At 53.1% G+C, this 19216-nt stretch overlaps 1 protein-coding gene across 16 annotated transcripts in view; it reads right to left on the bottom strand.

Moving 5' to 3' along the window:
* The window catches only part of TBC1D8 (TBC1 domain family member 8), a 109071-nt gene that overhangs the window by 35745 nt on the left and 54110 nt on the right, over positions 1-19216 (bottom strand). For 14 of the 16 annotated variants that reach the window (XR_004975133.1, XR_004975135.1, XR_004975134.1 and 11 more), the window contains 3 exons: positions 9276-9394; positions 5967-6195; positions 2839-3079 (listed from right to left, as the gene is read on the bottom strand). Coding sequence is in view for 10 of the 16 variants with exons in the window: in XM_036355527.1 (XP_036211420.1) it covers positions 2839-3079; positions 5967-6195; positions 9276-9394 (589 nt within the window). In the remaining 6 variants the exon portion in view is untranslated. The remainder of the gene's footprint in view (positions 1-2838; positions 3080-5966; positions 6196-9275; positions 9395-19216) is intronic. The other 2 variants (XM_036355526.1, XM_036355524.1) reach the window with 2 other exon arrangements.

Genomic DNA, 19216 nt, shown 5'->3' with positions numbered 1-19216 from the left:
GGCCGAGGCCACGTGCCCTGTGAGCCAGCCCACTTGCTCACTGCTGTGTGCATGCTTTTTCTCTTAAAAAAAAAGAAAACTGGAGAACCAAGATGGCGGCATAGGTTAACGCCGGAGTTTGCTGCCTTGAACAACTACTTCAAAAGTGAAACTAAAAGACGGAACGGACATCACCCAGAACCACAGGAACGCTGGCTGAGTGGAAGTCCTACAACTAGGAGGAAAGAGAAACGCATACGGACACTCAGAGGAGGCGCAGTGCTGAAGTCAAATTCTGAGGTGCGGAGTGCGCGGAGCGGGCTGGCGGCGGAGGGCGCGGTTGGCATTTTCAATCGGGAGGGAGTCGCAGACTCTGAGCTCCAGATACGGGTGAGTCTTTAGGGACCCAGACTCAAACGGGAGAAGCGGGACTGTCTGGCTTCGGTCAGAGCGAGTGCAGCTTTCTCTCCGAGGTTTGCAGCGGTTGCTGGGACGCAGAGAGGCAGAGCCCCTGGGGACAGGACTGAGAGCCGCCATAACTGCTCTCTCTGGCCCACCCTGTTGATCCTGTGCGACCCGCCCCGCCCAAGCCCTGCACAGAGGCATTTGCCGGATAGCCTCAGGCAAACGCCAGATTAGCACCTCCCTAGAGGACAGAAGTTCTCTCACTGCAGACACAGCTGATTCTCACAGCCACTTGGCCTGGAGGTCAAACCCTCCCTGGTATTAGCTACAACAATCAAGGCTTAACTACAAGACTGCGCACAAAGACAACTAGGGGGTGCACCAAGAAAGCATAACAAAATGCGGAGACAAAGAAACAGGACAAAATTGTCAATGGAAGATATAGAGTTCAGAACCACACTTTTAAGGTCTCTCAAGAACTGTTTAGAAGCCGCCAATAAACTTAATGAGATCTACAAGAAAACTAATGAGACCCTCGATGTTATGATGGGGAACCAACTAGAAATTAAGCATACACGGACTGAAATAATGAATATTATACAGACTCCCAACAGCAGACCAGAGGAGCGCAAGAATCAAGTCAATGATTTGAAATGTGAGGAAGCAAAAAACACCCAACCGGAAAAGCAAAATGAAAAAAGAATCCAAAAATGCGAGGATAGTGTAAGGAGCCTCTGGGACAGCTTCAAGCGTACCAACATCAGAATTATAGGGGTGCCAGAAGATGAGAGAGAGCAAGATATTGAAAGCCTATCTGAAGAAATAATGACAGAAAACTTCCCCCACCTGGTGAAAGAAATGGACTTACAGGTCCAAGAAGTGCAGAGAACCCCAAACAAAAGGAATCCAAAGAGGACCACACCAAGACACATCATAATTAAGATGCCAAGAGCAAAAGACAAAGAGAGAATCTTAAAAGCAGCAAGAGAAAGAAAGTCAGTTACCTACAAGGGAGTGCCCATACGACTGTCAGCTGATTTCTCAACAGAAACTTTGCAGTCCAGAAGGGAGTGGCAAGAAATTTTCAAAGTGATGAATGCCAAGAACCTACAACCAAGATTACTTTATCCAGCAAAGCTATCATTCAGAATTGAAGGTCAGATAAAGAGCTTCACAGATAAGGAAAAGCTAAAGGAGTTCATCACCACCAAACCAGGATTATATGAAATGCTGAAAGGTATCCTTTAAGAAGAGGAAGAGGAAGAAAAAGGTAAAGATACAAATTATGAACAACAAATATGCATCTATCAACAAGTGAATCTAAGGATCAAGTGAATAAATAATCTGATGAACAGAATGAACTGGTGATTATAATAGAATCAGGGACATAGAAAGGGAATGGACTGACTATTCTTGGGGGGGAAAGGGGTGTGGGAGATGCGGGAAGAGACTGGACAAAAATTGTGCACCTATGGATGAGGACAGTGGGTGGGGAGTGAGGGCGGAGGGTGGAGCGGGAACTGGGAGGAGGGGAGTTATGGGGGGAAAAAAGAGGAACAAATGTAATAATCTGAACAATAAAGATTTAAAAAAAAAAAAAAAGAAAGAAAACTAAAAAAAGGAAGTAGATAGTGCTGACATATAGCTCATGGTTAGGCTGCCGGGGAGCAGGTCCCCAGGCTACCTCTTGCAGCACAGGGTGAGGGGGCTCAGTCGAGCGGGACTTTCGGGCTGGGATGGGGCCCAGCAAGGAGCCGGTCGGTGGCGGCCTCGTGCCTCCCCCACCCTCTCTGAAGTCGCACATTCTGGCGAGGAGACGCGGTGTCACAGAGCTCACGTGGCAACAGAGCATCGTGCTGGAGGCTCAGGCGCTCGGCCCGGAATGGGACGGCGTTCCAGAGGAAGAGCCACGGAAATGCCTTCATTGGAGCCCATTCCTACACCTGCTGACTTGAGACGAGGAGCTTCTTGAAGGTGACAAATACCTCAAGCTCCCTGATGAGTATCAATTTGGGGCAACGATTCCGAGAGTGTAGACACTTAGTAAGCACATTTCTAATAAGTTGGTGTGAACGTAACCCAGCTGTCCTGAAAACGTTTTCTACAAAGTAATGTAATATGAAAATATAAATTTTCTTAATGTTCATTAATAAAGCCCAATGCTGAATAGCATTCTAGCTTGAGGCTACTGTATTACATTTTCTGGAAGTATATTTTTATGAAAATCAATTTTGAAATAACATCTGAAAAAAGGAATTGAACCCAGAAATCAAAGTCTGTGGCATAAAGGAGATGAATAATAATTGCTACCAATGACTGCATCTCTGTCATGATTAACAACACAGCAGTGGGTTCTGCTAGGAGGGAAAGTTAAGGCTCGTACAGCTCAGGCCAGGCAGGCGGGGCAACGTGGCGGCTGGCAGCAGGTCCCGGAGGGCCTGGCCGGGGGCTCACCTCTTGGTGATCTGGCTTGGCTCCTGCAGGGGGGGGTCCAGGTCAAAGCCCTCATTGTCCAGCAGCCTGCGCAGCGTCACGTCGGCCAGCTGCTCCATGACCTGCAGCGCCCCCTCCAGGTCCAGGAACATGGAGAAGTCCCGCTCCTTGCTGGGCGTGCTGACGCGGATGGTGGCCGTCAGGAAGACGTTGGACGTTTTCTCTAACTTCTGGATGTCAACCCACGGGATCACAAGTTTAACTAGAAAGAAAAAAGAGCAGAACATATTTTACCCCAAAACACACTCTGACACTGAGACACAAATGCCTCTGAACCAGCAGGAAAGGGCCAGCCCGGAACGCCGCTGCGGCTGCCAGGACCGCTCGTGCCGGTGGTGCGCGTTGGGCGTAAGGGGAACTTCCCAAGTTGCTGCCACGCATACGTGCAAGGAACACGTTCTGAAACAGCAGTGAGCACTCTCTCAAGCATATTGCAACTTCAGTTTTTGCAAAAGTTGCAGAAATTTTTCAATCCACATAAATGCTGGTTTCAAGCCATTGCATGAGCTATAGCAGGGGTGGGCAACCTTTTTGTGAGTGCGTGCCAAAACCAGCAAGATCTCTGACTCAAAATTCTTCTGCGTACCAACCCTAATTTTTTGAGATCATGTTACGCCTACTCGATATCTCTTAAGGTGTACGTATGTGAAGAACCTTGAAGAAATAATAAAATTCATTCGAGCGACAAAAACACAGTATATGATGATGAAAAATACATTTATTTTTTAATGTATATATGTTATGTAAAATTATTTATTTATCTAAGATGCACCTACACTGAATTTATCGGAAAAATAAAAAAGTCGATATTAAGAAAAAAATTGTAAATGGAAGATTATAAGAGAGAGTTTCGCGTGCCAACAAAAGTTACTGGCGTGCCATGTTTGGCACGCGTGCCAGGGGTTGTCCACCCCTGAGCGCACAGGGGTTCTTCATGAGCTCGGTGAGGAAAATGGGCTGAGCTCCGACTGCGCCAACGACAGTGTGACAGCCTTCGAAGACAGGGCACAGCCGTGTCCACAGAGCCTTACAGAGCGATGCAGAGCTCAGTCCACTTCAGAGCAAGTGTCCATCTCGGAAGTGTGTCCGTGCGGAGCCAGGGGAGAGTGCTGCAGAGCACGGGGGACACACAGGTCACAAATGAAAGTAACAAATGTCACCAAATATTGGCAACCCTTTATTTCCTCCAAATTTTATCATCTTAACAAAATTAGGTTTAGTGACCATGACTGGCCAGTGTTGGAAAATAACTCATTTTCCTTTTCAAATAAAGAGGGGGATTAAGTGTTTTCCTTTCTACCAGTTCTTTCCTTTTACTTTGCAATAATGTCTTCCATGCATTAATAATTTTAAAAGGCCACATTTCCACATTAGGCTAGAGCAGCGAATTCAACCTTTTCATGTCATGGCGCACAAACTAATTACCAAAATTCTGTGGCATACCCAAAACTATAGGATAATTTTTGCCGATCTGACCAAAAAACTAGGTATAATTCTGATTCATTCACACTGATCAGCTATTGTGTTGGCTGTTTTCATTTTATTTTTTTAGAATCTAAGGGAGCAGAGGGCAGTGCCCCGACTAAATGGCTGGGTAGTGCATGCTTCAGAAATGCTTGCAGCCACGGTGGAGAATCGCTGGGGAGTAGGGCTCTTCAGCTACTTCTTTCCAGTTGCTTTCACATAAGGTCTTTCCCTCCCTCTCTCTCCCTCCCTCCCCCCTCCCTCCCTCTCTCCCCATCTCCCTCCCTCTCTCTCCATCTACACCATCACCCCCCCCTCCCTGCCTGCTGCTTGTGAAAAGCCCTGCCTTGCAGGAGCTCATTCAACAGGGAAACTGAGGTGCAAGCAGATAAGGCACCAGGCACTGGGCAGGACCGGCACATAATCGCAGACGGGGTTCCAGTGACCAGGGGGCCAGGGAAGGTCGCTGGAGGTGATTAAGTCGGAACTGAGTCTTGAAGGATGAGCAGGAGTTTCCACACGGACGTGAGAGCGGGAAGCAGGTCAGAACACACCACGGGGGGAGGTTGGGGGAGGGGGGGCTGTGCAAACAGGGGCACGGACTGGGAGGCTTTGCTCTGCCGGGCTGTCGGGGTTTTTGTTTGGGGATATTTTAACATCACTCGCTGGCCACACACAATTATCTACTTAAACATTAGCTGCTCTGTTTGGTCGAACATTTAATTAACTCACCCCAGCGCCTTGGCAGGGCCTGCCCACATGAATTCTCAGGCCTCACATGGCCCCTCGGCCGGACCCCAGCCCTGGACCAGAGCATTAGCACAGAGGCCGCAGTGCGGGGCGCCCTCCTGCCCTTGGGTTCAATTTGAAGCATAAACCAAACGCAGGAATAAAAAGGAAGCATTTGTGGGTGCAGTTATGCATACACACAGCATCATACCACCTGCATAGCACATGGAGCCATATTTGGTTCCAAAAGAAGTTTCAATGAGAATAACTCTTTCAAATTCAATATACAACTGGCGTTTGTGGCGCCGTGGGCTCCAGGCCCTGGAGGAGACATGAGCAGAGCCGCTTCTGAACCCGCAGCCGGGGCAGAGCCCGCCCGACCTGCCGACCTCAGGGTGGAGCTTCTGAATGGCCCGGGGCTACGGGCAGCAGCGTGTTCGCCTCCGTGAGCACCACGGGCCGGCGGGGACAGGGGCCGGCGGGGACAGGGGCTGGGGGGACAGGGGCCGACGGCGACAGGGGCCGGCGGGGACAGGGGCCGGCGGGGACAGGGGCCGGGGGGACAGGGGCCGGCGGGGACAGGGGCCGGCGGGGACAGGGGCCGGCGGGGACAGGGGCCGGGGGGACAGGGGCTGGCGGGGACAGCTGCGTGCAATGCCAAGTCCCTCGAGGCCCCATGAGCTGAGCCCCAAGGCAGGAGATCACGCGGCGCTCCCAAAGTCGAATCCCTTCCTGGTGACATCATTAAGTAGTAAATGTCATTAAATATTTTTCGCAGAAGTTACTTGAAAATTAATCAAATCTTACTGTTATCATCTCAACTACTGACTGAAGTGTGCTGTGTCGGACGCCTCGTTAATGACTCACTGGGGACCAGCGCCCCGCCCGGCACTTACGCTCCTTGCCCAGGAAGCAGGAGTAGAAGCAGAGGTGGTGGGCGCTGAGGTAGAGCCAGCCCTGGCGGGGCACCCGGCCCTTCCAGCAGCAGCACGAGTAGTAGGTGACGAGCTTCTCCGCCTCCGGGAGCTGGAACCTGGACTCAAACTTGACCAAGGCCTCTCGGAACTTCTCGGGCTCCTCCTCCTGCGCGGCCAGCCGGCTGCTGGACTCCTCAGCGATCAGGGCCTGGCACAGAGACAACAGCCCTTTAAGGGCGAAGCGGGGCCGGTGGGAGGAGCCCTCCTGCTCAGCCACACGCACCAGGACGGAGAGGCGCTCACCAGACTGTCCCCCAGAAGCACAGCCATGCAGAGGCCCGGCTGGCGGACACCTAAGCGCAGGGGTTCCTTGGCCACCCACCAGCCAGGAGGCTCCGCAAACCACTGACTGGGAGGCCCCAGCTCCCTACGTAAACGACTGCTTTACCCCCGGCACCCCCAGAAACCCTTCCCCCCAGACACCCTCCCCCCCAGACACCCGCCCCTCCCCAGACACCCACCCCTCCCCCAGACACCCGCCCCTCCCCAGACACCCGCCCCTCCCCAGACACCCGCCCCTCCCCCAGACACCCTCCCCCAGACACCCTCCCCCCCAGACACCCGCCCCCCAGACACCCGACCCTCCCCAGACACCCTACCCTGCAGACACCCGCCCCCTCCGACAACCCCCCAAGACACCCTCCCCCCCAGACACCCGCCCCTCCCCAGACACCCTCCCCCTCAGACACCCGCCCCTCCCCAGACACCCTCCCCCGCAGATACCCGCCCCTCCCCCAGACACCCTCCCCCGCAGATACCCACCCCTCCCCCAGACACCCGCCCCTCCCCAGACACCCGCCCCCAGACACCCTCCCCCCCAGACACCCGCCCCCCAGACACCCTCCCCCCTAGACACCCGCCCCCCAGACACCCGCCCCTCCCCAGACACCCTACCCTGCAGACACCCGCCCCCTCCGACAACCCCCCAAGACACCCTCCCCCCCAGACACCCGCCCCTCCCCAGACACCCTCCCCCTCAGACACCCACCCCTCCCCCAGACACCCTCCCCCGCAGATACCCACCCCTCCCCCAGACACCCGCCCCTCCCACAGACAGGCTGTGAGGACTCAGTGGTTGGCATGTGAGTTCCGTGCGCAGCAACACCAAAGAACCACCCAAGCTGGAGTTACCTTTAAAAAAAAAAGGAACAAATAGTCTTCCTCATTACGCTCAACAATGTTGCTATACAGCCTGGCTGGTCTGGCTCAGTGGATAGAGCGTCAGCCCATGAACTGAAGGGTCCTGGGTAATCCTGGTCAAGAGCACAAACTTCATTTATGGGCTCGATCCCTGGCCGCGTGCAGCAGGCAGCCAATCGATGTGCCTCTCAGCGATGTTCCTCTCTGTCTGTCCCTCTCTCCCACTCTCTAAGAAAAATAATCAATGGAAAAATAATGCTAATGACTGCCTAACTGTGATGCCTGGCACATTTCATAGGTATCCTATAGTCCTCCAAAGTAGAAAAGGAGCGCAATGGTTGGGGTTTCCGTGGCTCCAGATACTTCCAGAGCAGTCGGAAACAACTCAGACTGCCCAGCGAGACAGAGCGCAGGCGTCCACACTGAGATGCCCTCACCTCCCACGGTTCCCACCGGGATTTCCTGCCGACAGCCTGCCGCCCTCAACGCAGGCTCCTTCTCCTCTGCCCGTCCCCTCTACAAACATGCTGCTCTCTGTTAAGATGCTAACAAGCCCCAAGCTCTAGCCATCCCCGAGTTTCTTCCATGTACTGGCGTGACGCACGTTAATAAAATTTGCTTTTCTCTTGTTACTCTGACTTTTGTCAGCTGAATTTCTGGGGCCACAGCCTCAGAACCTAGATGGGCAGAGGACATTTCTCCTCCCTCAGAAACTCTCCTAAAGTCACAGGTCCAAAGCGAATCCCCCTCCAGCACTCAAGCAAAAAACCACCGCAACCCACATCAGACCAAGAAAAGGGGGAAGCGTGAAAAATAACCAGGAAACGGGCATTTCTGTAGCTAAGCCGCACTGCGCCCTGGCCCAGGGACCCAAGTACAGGCCACCAGGCCAAGCTGAGGTGCAGCCACAGCCAGGCACGCCCACCACAGCCCCTCACCTGCTCACCCAAAGGCCGGAGGCAAAGCCAAGAGGCCACCAGCCAACACAGCCACCTCCTGGCTGGATTCAAGAGACCTCTGTTTCCTTCCTGACCCCACAAGTACTCCCAGCCCCCAAAGGAAAAGAACGCTTCTCTACTGTCCCTTTAAAATCACAATTTCACTTGACACCCTTCACTAACACTGAGCGCTTAGTGTATAGGAAAGGGAGACTTTTGAAGAGAAAAACAACCCAGCAAAATCAATGGTCTGGAATGTTTTACCCTAAAGGAGGAAAACTTACTACTGCTACTGTGTAGCTGTTTCCTAAGAGTGGCATTTTGGCCCTGGCTGGTGTGGCTCAGTGGATAGAGCGTTGGCCTGCGGACTGAAGGGTCCTGGGTTTGATTCTGGTCAAGGGCCCATGCCCGGTTTGTGGGCTCAGTCCCCAGTAGGGGGCGTGCAGGAGGCAGCCGATCAATGTTCTTTCTCATCACTGATGTTTCTATCTCCCTCTCCCTTCCTCTATGAAATCAATAAAAATATATATTTTTTAAAAAGAGTAAAATTTTGAATAAGAAACCATTTCTCTGCCTAGTTGGGTTATTAAAACAATGGCTACCAGCCATGTTACTGTGAGAGCAGTGATGTGAGGGGTGATTCACAGGAGACAGCGAGAGAAACTCTCCGAAAGCCAGGCACTGCCCCATCCAGCTCTCTTGCCATCTCAAAACTTAATTGGCTTTACATCCATTCAATGTGCGTATTTTCAGAATAAGAATCCACTTTTAGGAGGAAAGTGTGACGCCCAACAAAATAGTCACAAGATGTTGCAACTGCAAAAAAGTTGAGAATAATTAATTTTAAAAGTCAAATAACATTGTTGTTCTGCAAAAACAAATATTACTTTTTTTTTCCCCTAAGACAAAAAAAATGGCCTGCACTTCTGTACAGGACAACAAAAACTTGGGTCTGAGAATGAGGCCTTTTTCACATTTTAGGTGTATTTTGCCAAAGTGAACAGGTGACAAGAGGAACTCATTGCCTTTGTGTTAGGCCAGGAGTTCAGTCACGGAGGAGAAAACGCAGAATAAGTTAAAAATGCTTGTGTTCAAATGGTCACAAGGAAGCAACAAGGAAGCTGGGAGGGGTGCCGGCACAGGCACCCACCTGCACCTTCCCTTTGACGAAGCTGGCGACGTCCTCCTTGCTGTCGAAGACGGGCAGGGTGTGCAGCAGGTTCCGCTCCAGCCAGTCCCAGTGCTGCTCCACCTCCTCCAGCGTCGCCCCTGGTGCAGCAGGAAAGACACGGGTTGAGAGACAAGAGCAAGTCCCAGAACGAGGATTCGTTTCCCAGATGACACGAATCTATGTTTATGGAATTTTCCCATCCTGGGTTCTCACATCCTGGACCAGCTGCCCAGGATGCGCCCCACTGGAGCCCGGTCTCCCCGCACGGGGACTTCGACACCTGTCCCAAGGCCACACCAGCCGGGTGACCCTGGGGCATGCTCTCTGGACGTCCTGCCTCCTTCATATGTGGCATTCCTACGGCCTCCACACAAATGACAAAAATATCCGAGATTACAGCGCTATTCCAGGGTTAGAGCCACGCAGCAGCGCGAATCTCACGCACACAGGTTCCCCGTAAGAATGAGGCCTCAGGAGCGGCCTCGGCCCGGCTGGGGGAGCGCCTCCGAGAGGCACTGCCACTTGCAGCAGGCCTGGCTGCACACGACTCCAGGCTTACAGCATCTCCCTCAAAATACATAAAGAAGAGGCTTCAGCCCTGGCCGGCGGCTCAGGAGTTAGAGCAGCGGTTCTCAACCTGTGGGTCGTGACCCCTTTGGCGGGTAACGACCCTTTCACAGGGGTCGCCTAAGACCATCCTGCATATCAGATATTTACATTATGATTCATAACAGTAGCAACATTACAGTTATGAAGTAGCAACGAAAATAATTTTATGGTTGGGTCACAACATGAGGAACTGTATTTAAAGGGCCAGAAGGTTGAGAACCACTGAGTTAGAGCATTTCCAGTCAAGGGCACATACCTGGGTGCTGGTTCACTCCCTGCTCTAAGTGGGGGCACATGTGGGAGGCAACCAGTCAATGTTTCTCTCCCCCTCACCCCTTCTATTTTCTTTCTAAAAAGCAATGGAAAAAAATATCCTCAGGTGAGGATTAACAACAAAAAAAGAGGCTTCATAATACATGTTAAAAGAAAAACATTGAAGTGTGTTAGTAAGTTAATTTCTTTCAAAGGCAGCAGCAACAACAAAACCATGCTATTTTTGAGGCATTAAGCAAGGCTGTTACCAAAAAGCTTAGCTGTGTTAGCTGTGTTGGCTGCGTTAGCTGTGTTGGCTGTGTCAGCTAGGTCAGCTGTGTTACCTGTGTTGGATGTGTGAGTGTGTCAACTGTATTAGCTGTGTCGGCTGTGTTAGTTGTGTCAGCTGTGTGAGCGTGTCAGCTGTGTTAGCTGTGTTAGTTATGTTGGCTGTGTGTGTTGGCTGTGTCAGCTGTGTCGGCTGATGGCTATGTGAGCGTGTCAGCTGTGTTGGCTGAGTGCGTCAGCCATGTTAGTTGTGTCGGCTGTGTCAGCTGTGTTGGCTGAGTGCGTCAGCCATGTTAGTTGTGTCGGCTGTGTCAGCTGTGTTGGCTGTGTGAGCGTGTCAGCCATGTTAGTTGTGTCGGCTGTGTCAGCTGTGTTGGCTGTGTGAGCGTGTCAGCCATGTTAGTTGTGTTGGCTGTGTCAGCTGTGTTGGCTGTGTGAACGTGTCAGCCATGTTAGTTGTGTTGGCTGTGTCAGCTGTGTTGGCTGTGTGAGCGTGTCAGCCATGTTAGTTGTGTCGGCTGTGTCAGCTGTGTTGGCTGTGTGAGTGTGTCAGCCATGTCAGTTGTGGCGGCTGTTTTAGCTGTGTTGGCTGTGTGAGTGTGTCAGCCATGTTAGTTGTGTCGGCTGTATTAACTGTGTTGGCTGTGTGAGCGTGTCAGCCATGTTAGTTGTGTTGGCTGTGTCAGCTGTGTTGGCTGTGTGAGCGTGTCAGCCATGTTAGTTGTGTTGGCTGTGTCAGCTGTGTTGGCTGTGTGAGCGTGTCAGCCATGTTAGTTGTGTCGGCTGTGTCAGCTGTGTTGGCTGTGTGAGCGTGTCAGCCATGTTAGTTGTGTTGGCTGTGTCAGCTGTGTTGGCTGTGTGAGCGTGTCAGCCATGTTAGTTGTGTTGGCTGTGTCAGCTGTGTTGGCTGTGTGAGCGTGTCAGCCATGTTAGTTGTGTTGGCTGTGTCAGCTGTGTTGGCTGTGTGAGCGTGTCAGCCATGTTAGTTGTGTTGGCTGTGTCAGCTGTGTTGGCTGTGTGAACGTGTCAGCCATGTTAGTTGTGTTGGCTGTGTCAGCTGTGTTGGCTGTGTGAACGTGTCAGCCATGTTAGTTGTGTCGGCTGTGTCAGCTGTGTTGGCTGTGTGAGCGTGTCAGCCATGTTAGTTGTGTCGGCTGTGTCAGCTGTGTTGGCTGTGTGAGTGTGTCAGCCATGTCAGTTGTGGCGGCTGTATTAGCTGTGTTGGCTGTGTGAGTGTGTCAGCCATGTTAGTTGTGTCGGCTGTATTAACTGTGTTGGCTGTGTGAGCGTGTCAGCCATGTTAGTTGTGTTGGCTGTGTCAGCTGTGTTGGCTGTGTGAGCGTGTCAGCCATGTTAGTTGTGTTGGCTGTGTCAGCTGTGTTGGCTGTGTGAGCGTGTCAGCCATGTTAGTTGTGTCGGCTGTGTCAGCTGTGTTGGCTGTGTGAGCGTGTCAGCCATGTTAGTTGTGTCGGCTGTGTCAGCTGTGTTGGCTGTGTGAGCGTGTCAGCCATGTTAGTTGTGTTGGCTGTGTCAGCTGTGTTGGCTGTGTGAGCGTGTCAGCCATGTTAGTTGTGTTGGCTGTGTCAGCTGTGTTGGCTGTGTGAGCGTGTCAGCCATGTTAGTTGTGTTGGCTGTGTCAGCTGTGTTGGCTGTGTGAGCGTGTCAGCCATGTTAGTTGTGTCGGCTGTGTCAGCTGTGTTGGCTGTGTGAGCGTGTCAGCCATGTTAGTTGTGTTGGCTGTGTCAGCTGTGTTGGCTGTGTGAGCGTGTCAGCCATGTTAGTTGTGTTGGCTGTGTCAGCTGTGTTGGCTGTGTGAGCGTGTCAGCCATGTTAGTTGTGTTGGCTGTGTCAGCTGTGTTGGCTGTGTGAGCGTGTCAGCCATGTTAGTTGTGTCGGCTGTATTAACTGTGTTGGCTGTGTGAGCGTGTCAGCCATGTTAGTTGTGTTGGCTGTGTCAGCTGTGTTGGCTGTGTGAGCATGTCAACCATGTTGGCTGTATTGGTTCAGTGTTAGAAATGAACCAACAAAGTGTCCCCACGGCTTACATCAGGCCCAGCTACACTGGGTAATGCACCACCCTGCCCTGGCACTGACCATTGAGGAGACCATAACCCTGAAAGGACACACCTGGAAAGCTGCTGACTGTTTGAGTGTGTCAGCTGTGTAAGCTGTGTCAGCCATATTAGCTGTGTTAGTTGGCTGTGTTGGCTGTGTGAGCCATGTCAGCCATGTTAGTTGGCTGTGTTGGCTGTGTTGGCTGTGTGAACGTGTCAGCCGTGTCAGCCATGTTAGCTGTGTTAGTTGGCTGTGTTGGCTGTGTGAGCCATGTCAGCCGTGTTAGTTGGCTGTGTTGGCTGTGTGAGCCATGTCAGCCGTGTTAGTTGGCTATGTTGGCTGTGTGAGCCATGTCAGCCGTGTTAGTTGGCTGTGTTGGCTGTGTTGGCTGTGTGAACGTGTCAGCCGTGTTAGCTGTCTGTACTTCCTCTCAGGGAGTATCCTCGTCCTCGCCACTGGGCAGTGGGCACCTGGGCTGTGCCCGCAGCCAGTGAAGGCTGGCACAGAGCAGAGGCTCAGTGAAGTCCTGGGTGTGAAGAAGCTGGTGCTGGACAGGGGAGGCTCCTGGGCACCAGGAGCAGATACAGGCTGATGGCAGAGTCAGATTTCCAAAGTGGAAGCAGGAGACACTCTAGCCATGAAGGAGAGATGGGCATCAGGCAAACCACAGCAGGAGGGAAGCAGTGCAAGAGGCATGAACCACAGGCCACGCCCCACTAACACAGGTCATATGACACTAACGTAGGCCACACCCCACTAACAGCCAGGCCCTCGTTCTAACACTGACCTTTCCCTCCCAGAGTACGAGTGCATGAGTGGACCTTACAACACCCGACTCATATAAAGGCCACAGAACTCACTGGGATGTGTGTTTGGGGCCAGGGAGGGCAAAGGACCTGCATCAGCACCGTCTGAGCGGGCAGTGTGGGAAGGAGTAAATAGGAAGCTAGGAATACGACAAGGAAAAATGAGTTTAAAACAACGGTTTTTTCTTGTATTCTCCCAAGTTTCAGGCACGGCACTGCCAAAACAATGTCCTTCAGTCACTACTAACGACAGGCTTCCGTCCGTCCTGGAGCCGGCCCGTGGCTGCCCGCACCTCTGCCCACAGGCCCGCGGGCACCTGGTCCGCTCTCAGCCGCGTGGGCTGCTTGAGGGCACACCAGGCAGAGGTCTCACAGCAGCTGTTGCTCACAGCTGAGTCCTGGAGCCTCAGAAGTGGTGGCAGGTTGGTTCCGGGGAGGACCTTCCCGGCTCACAGACGGCTGCTGCCTCACTGTCCACACCTGGCCGGGGCCGAGGGGCCTGGAGTCGCCCTGCCTATGACCTCCTCTCACCCTAATGCCTCCCACAGTTCCCAGCTCCCAGGACCACCACAGGGGACAGGCCTTCAACGTGTGAATCCTTTGAGGGTCACAATTCAGTCCCTAACGACCGGTGACCCTACTCAGTTACCCAGCACCCGCCACCCTGTCTGGCTCTGAAAGACAAGAAACTCAGGAAGCAGCCATCGGGGCTGTGGTCGCAGTGGATGGACGATGGGCAGGTCAAGGTGCCGGGCGACAGGCAATCAATTGTAGGGACCTCCCTCCCCCCGTGACCTCCCTCCCCAGCAGGTCGCTAGTCCTGCGGTTTGGACCCCTGTCCTTCCCTCCCCAGAGGTAACATCTAGGCCTCAGTTGTAGTTCACTCCAGGCCCAGAAGAGCAGCAAAACCAGACAAGTGTCCCCACAGCTGACATCAGGCTCAGCTGCACTGGGTAATGACCCCCTGGCACTGACCAATCATGGAGACCATGACCCTGAAAGGACACGCCTGGAAAGCTGCTGACTGTTCTACTGAGATCTTCCCTGGGACCTCCCCTAAGGTCTCCACCCTGAAGCCCTAAGACGGAGGACCCAGCGCCTCCCTCCAGGAAGCACCACTGTGCCTTTCTCCCCCACCTGGCGAGTGTAACCATTACCACCTTCCTCACTTCTAACCTCCAAGGGCCCTTCTCTGCCGCTGTAACTTGTTCCTCAGCCATTTCTTCTACCATCATTTCTTCCTCTTCTGTGACTTTCCAAATAAACATTCTTACAGTTGGAGTCTTGGCTCGGGAGTCTCTCCCAGCAGAACCCAGAACCCAGGTACCGAGGTTGCTGAGCCCAGGTCCGGTCTGACCCCACCAGTCAGACACCTGGTGCCCTTCCCGCCCCAATCACAGCTCCAGGTGACTGGCTGTAACCCTCTGGCTCCTCCACCCTCCCATCGAGGAGGCCCTGTGGTGTTCGGAAACCGGGGCCCTCCAGACCCCCCATTCCTCTCCTAAAGGGAAAGAACATTTTGACACAAAATCAAACCAAACCGTTCTGGCCTCCACTGCATGAACCCATGAAACTTCCAAATGCTGCCTGCCTGGCCCCGGCCCCAGGCTCCCAGGCTCCCAGGCTCCCAGGCTCGGGGCGGATGGGGTGCGCAGGGCCTGCTGCCCGCCGCCCGCCAGCACCTCCTTGCTGGGTCAGTGTCCTCACACAGCAACCGCAGTGCCAGTCACAGACACAACAGACACCCGACGCCTGGCAGGTCGGGCACGGCGTCTGCAGCAGGCAAAGCACGCCACGACCTCCAGAGCCGCTGGGCTGGGCTGGGCCGACAGACCTGCCCGGGCCTCGCTCTCTCCTCACTTCCAGGGCCTCTTTCTGGATCTTCATCCTTCATTACCTGTGATAACACAGCCCTCGGCTCAGGAGCTTCTGTAAAGCGAGCAGTCAGTGGGAGAAGAGAGCGCACTGGCCCTCAGTGATCTGCTCCATGCGTCACGCACTTCCTGTTCCACAACGAAGAGCTGAAGGGTCAGGAAGGAGGGAGAGGGCGAGGACTCCCCGGGGCCCTTCTATTGCAGCCGTCCCATCAATGCGCGATGCGCCTGAGAGAGGAGACGGAGGCCGATGCGTCTCCACGGTCACATATGAATGAAAGGTCACCCGCTCAACCCTGAAGGGCCCTGCAGCCCCCGACAAGCTGGGTCTCATCACTAGGGAGCATCTGCAGAGGCCACAGGGCCAGCACTGCCGACGGCTTGACTCGAGTGCACGCGGCCTTGTGCTTGCCGGCCGAGCCCCTCAGCCACGTCCCTGGACAGGAAGCAGGTTCCTTCATCTCAGCTGATAACCAGACACCATGACCAAATCACAGTATGTCATACGAATGAAGAGAGCCATCACAAAATTAAACCATTATTCTTTAAAAAATTCTTCTACGGCCCTGGCCGGTGGCTCATTCAATGCCACGGGAATGTACCCAGTTATTAGTAACTGTAAAGGAGCAAAGGGCAAGGCTGGGAGACACAGGGAAGGCACCTGTCGGTCAGTCACACCTGGGAACAGGTCACTGGCCAGAGCAGGGGTGGCCACTGCAAGGGCGGGAGGACTGAGATCCACCACCTCCTAAATGAAGGTGCTCCCTCGCTGTGCTCCCGGGACTCTGGTAGCAGGGCATGCACGCCCTGGGCGCCCTCACCTGCCACGTGCCCATGGCCTTGTGGACCTACCCAGGCCGATGGACTGCAGCTCGCCTGATGCCGACTGGCCCCGCTGCACGTGGAGCAGAAACTGGACTCTGGCTTTGCTCCCAGCTCTGACGACTCCCAGCTGCACCTCTTGCAGGACTGGGATGAAGGGAGGTGGGGCTGAGGGAACCCGGATATAATCCCACACAAATAACATTCACTCGCCTTCCCAGGGGCCTCTGGGAATGCTTATTCCAGCAGTTCCCCAGGAGCCCCCCACCAGCAGCAGAGGAGACCACCCACGCATTTCTCGGATCACAAGTTGTTGGGAGCATCATTCCGTACCCCAGAAAGGTTGTGGGTTCAACTCCCAGTCAGAGCACATACCTAGGTGACCAGTGCAATCCCCGGTCAGGGGCGTATGGGAGGCAGCCAATGGATGTTTCTCACACACATCCATGTTTTTTTCTCTCTCTCTCTCTCTCCCTCCTCTCTCTAAAGTCAATAAAAACATATCTTCGGGTGAGGACTAAAAGAACTTCTTCTACCTGCGGGGAAGAGCTTATGACAGGAAAAGACAATGCTAAAAGACACCTTGAGAAGGAGAATAACTGCACCCAGAGGCCACCACTGAGCACAGCGTGACGCCCGCCCCCCCCCCCCCCCCGGGCCTGAGGTGACGCACCGGACGCCTCCCCAGCAAGGACGGCGTGTGAGGAAACTTTTCCACTGCGCCGGCCTCCATTTCCTACCAAAGCTGCCAAATGGCAGGGAAATGTTCCAAACTATCATTTCCTCTGCAGGGAAGTCTCATGACTGGCTTCAAAAATGCCATAAATCAGGGACGGAGCCTTTCCGCGTGTGTGACGGCGCTGGGAGCTTGTTCTCCAACTATGCGAAGGGGCCCCTCAGAAACCAGCTTTTAGAACACGACACAGAGGAGAAAGCAGGTGCACACACTCATGAGGGTGACCCTGCCCTGTGAACTACACCTTGGACTTCTGCGCACATGAATGCACCTGTTTGTGGGTCGTGGTCAAAGCCAAGTCATGGGCAGCGTGGCGGGAAATGGGAGAGAGAAGAGAAGAAAGTGAGAATTTGTCATGCACTGAAGAGGCAGAATGAGAAAAAGGCTACAGATGAATTCAACACAACGGCAGCCCTCCCCACGCGCGACTTCCAAGACCAGGACGCTGCTGCGGGCCTGCCCCGCCCCACCTCCCGGGAGGCCCAGGCCCGCCTGTCCCGCTGCAGCAGGCCGGTGGGTGGTGAGCAGGTTCTCCGGGTCACAGGGTGGAGCCCTGGCCCAGAAGGACTGGTGTCCTCATAAGGAGTGGAACACACACCAGGAGTGCGGGGGGCACAGCCAGAGCTGGCTGCCCGGCCGGGCGAGGCCTCCACAGACACCCTCCCGCCTGCACCTGTGTCGTGTCCAGCCCCTGGGCTGTGAGGAAGCAGCTGCTGCTGCTGCCAGGTCTGTGGTGTTTCGTTTAGAGGCCACAGCTCTCTAAAATCAGCACTCACAGGAGCGCCTGGCTGACAATACAAGTCCAAATATTGAATTACACTTTGTTTTATTAAGACCCCTAATTTTGCAGAAAAAGAAAGTTCAGTGGATCTTAAACATTACCCATGTGGGAAGTAAAAAATCAGATTTATAAATCCCTAGGCAAAACTAAAATACAGTATGAGAAACCTCAACTAAGACCACAGAACAAACAACACTGGTAATTTCTAAATAAATGACTCACAAAACCGTGCTCACAGGAAGAGCAGCCAGAGGTGCAGACCGGCCTCCTCGGCCTGTGCAGCGCGCGCCCCGGCGAGGTGCCCCTGCTCTCCAGCAAGCGCATCTCCGAGCCCGCCAGCATCCCCACTTGCCTGGAGGACACCCAGGCAGGTGAGCCCCGGAGGCCTGGTTTTTCTGGTTCGTCTGTAATACACTCTGGAGACGGGCGGCAGGGCGAGGGGAGCGCGAGGGGAGACGACATCTGAGTTGCTTAGAAACTCACACACAATATTTATTCTCTTTGCTTTTCCCAGAGGCACTTTCAGGAAATAAAACAAGCGTCGTATTGACTACACCTACAGCTTCTGCACAAACACAGCCATAAATAACTTGATCCAAGCTTCACTTTCAAAAAGCAAGTCTCTGCATAATAAATGTCCAATTGAATGGAACACCTTCTCCAGCCACTGAGACCCTGGTTCACAATCAAATGGGCATCGCGTGCACCTCGCTCAGGTCTGCTCCAAACACCAACAGCCACTGTCTAATGCCTGGACTAGACGCCACACACACAAAGCGGCAAATTAAAGGTGTACTAGCCCTACTGGTGTGGCTCAGTGGGTAGAGCGCCAGCCTGTGGGCTGAAGGATCCGGGTTCGATTCCAGTCAAGGGCATGGACCTCGGTTGCAGGCTTGATCCCCAGCCCTGGTCGGGGCTTGTGTGGGAGGCAACCAATCAATGTGTCTCTCTCACATCAATGTTTCTCTCTCTCTGCCTTTCCCCTCCCACTCTCTCTCTCTCTAAAAAAAAAAAATCAATTGGAAAATATCCTCAGGTGAGGATTAACAAAATTAATTAACTAATTAATTATAAAATATACCATGCATTCTAAAAAAAACAAAAATTAAAGTGTAACTGTCAAGGTACTGTCATTCCTAAATGCCACTCACCCCTCACACAGTTACTCAGAGGCAGTTACAACAGGGAGAGGGTGGGACCAGGGCCCCACTTGCCTAAAGGAAACGTGTGCGTCTGAGCAGCATCCTCACAGGACCTGGCGGGCAGGGAGGGTCACACCCTCGACTTCCAAGGCTTTTGCTGTGTACATGTTTCACTGGATGGGTTAAGAAAGTAAATTTTAAACCTTTCTTTTTACATAATTTCCTTGCCATTTTGCCTTCAAATTAAAATGAGTCTTCCAAGTATTTAGAATAAGTGAAAAACAAATAAACTCAACCTCTTTAATACTGAAAGTGCAATCGATTTTCCATTTCTAATTGAAAGTCACTTAAATGTCCTTGTCTTGGTGCCACTGGCAACACTTCTCAGAACAGAAGCAGGGAGAGGGGCAAAGATGCAGAGATCGGTTTTCCTCACAGAAGAAACACCGATCAATAGAAACAGAACCAGAAATAACACAGATAAATACCAATAGGCAAGGTCATAAAACAGCCACTATAAATACACTCCAATGTCCAAAAAGCAGAGGGCAGTTT

The sequence above is a fragment of the Myotis myotis genome, unplaced genomic scaffold (assembly GCF_014108235.1).
Source record: "Myotis myotis isolate mMyoMyo1 unplaced genomic scaffold, mMyoMyo1.p scaffold_m19_p_22, whole genome shotgun sequence".
In the NCBI taxonomy this organism is placed as follows: domain Eukaryota; kingdom Metazoa; phylum Chordata; class Mammalia; order Chiroptera; family Vespertilionidae; genus Myotis; species Myotis myotis.
The sequence above is the reverse complement of the archived record's forward strand: the minus strand, read 5'-3'. Positions and strand labels throughout refer to the sequence as shown.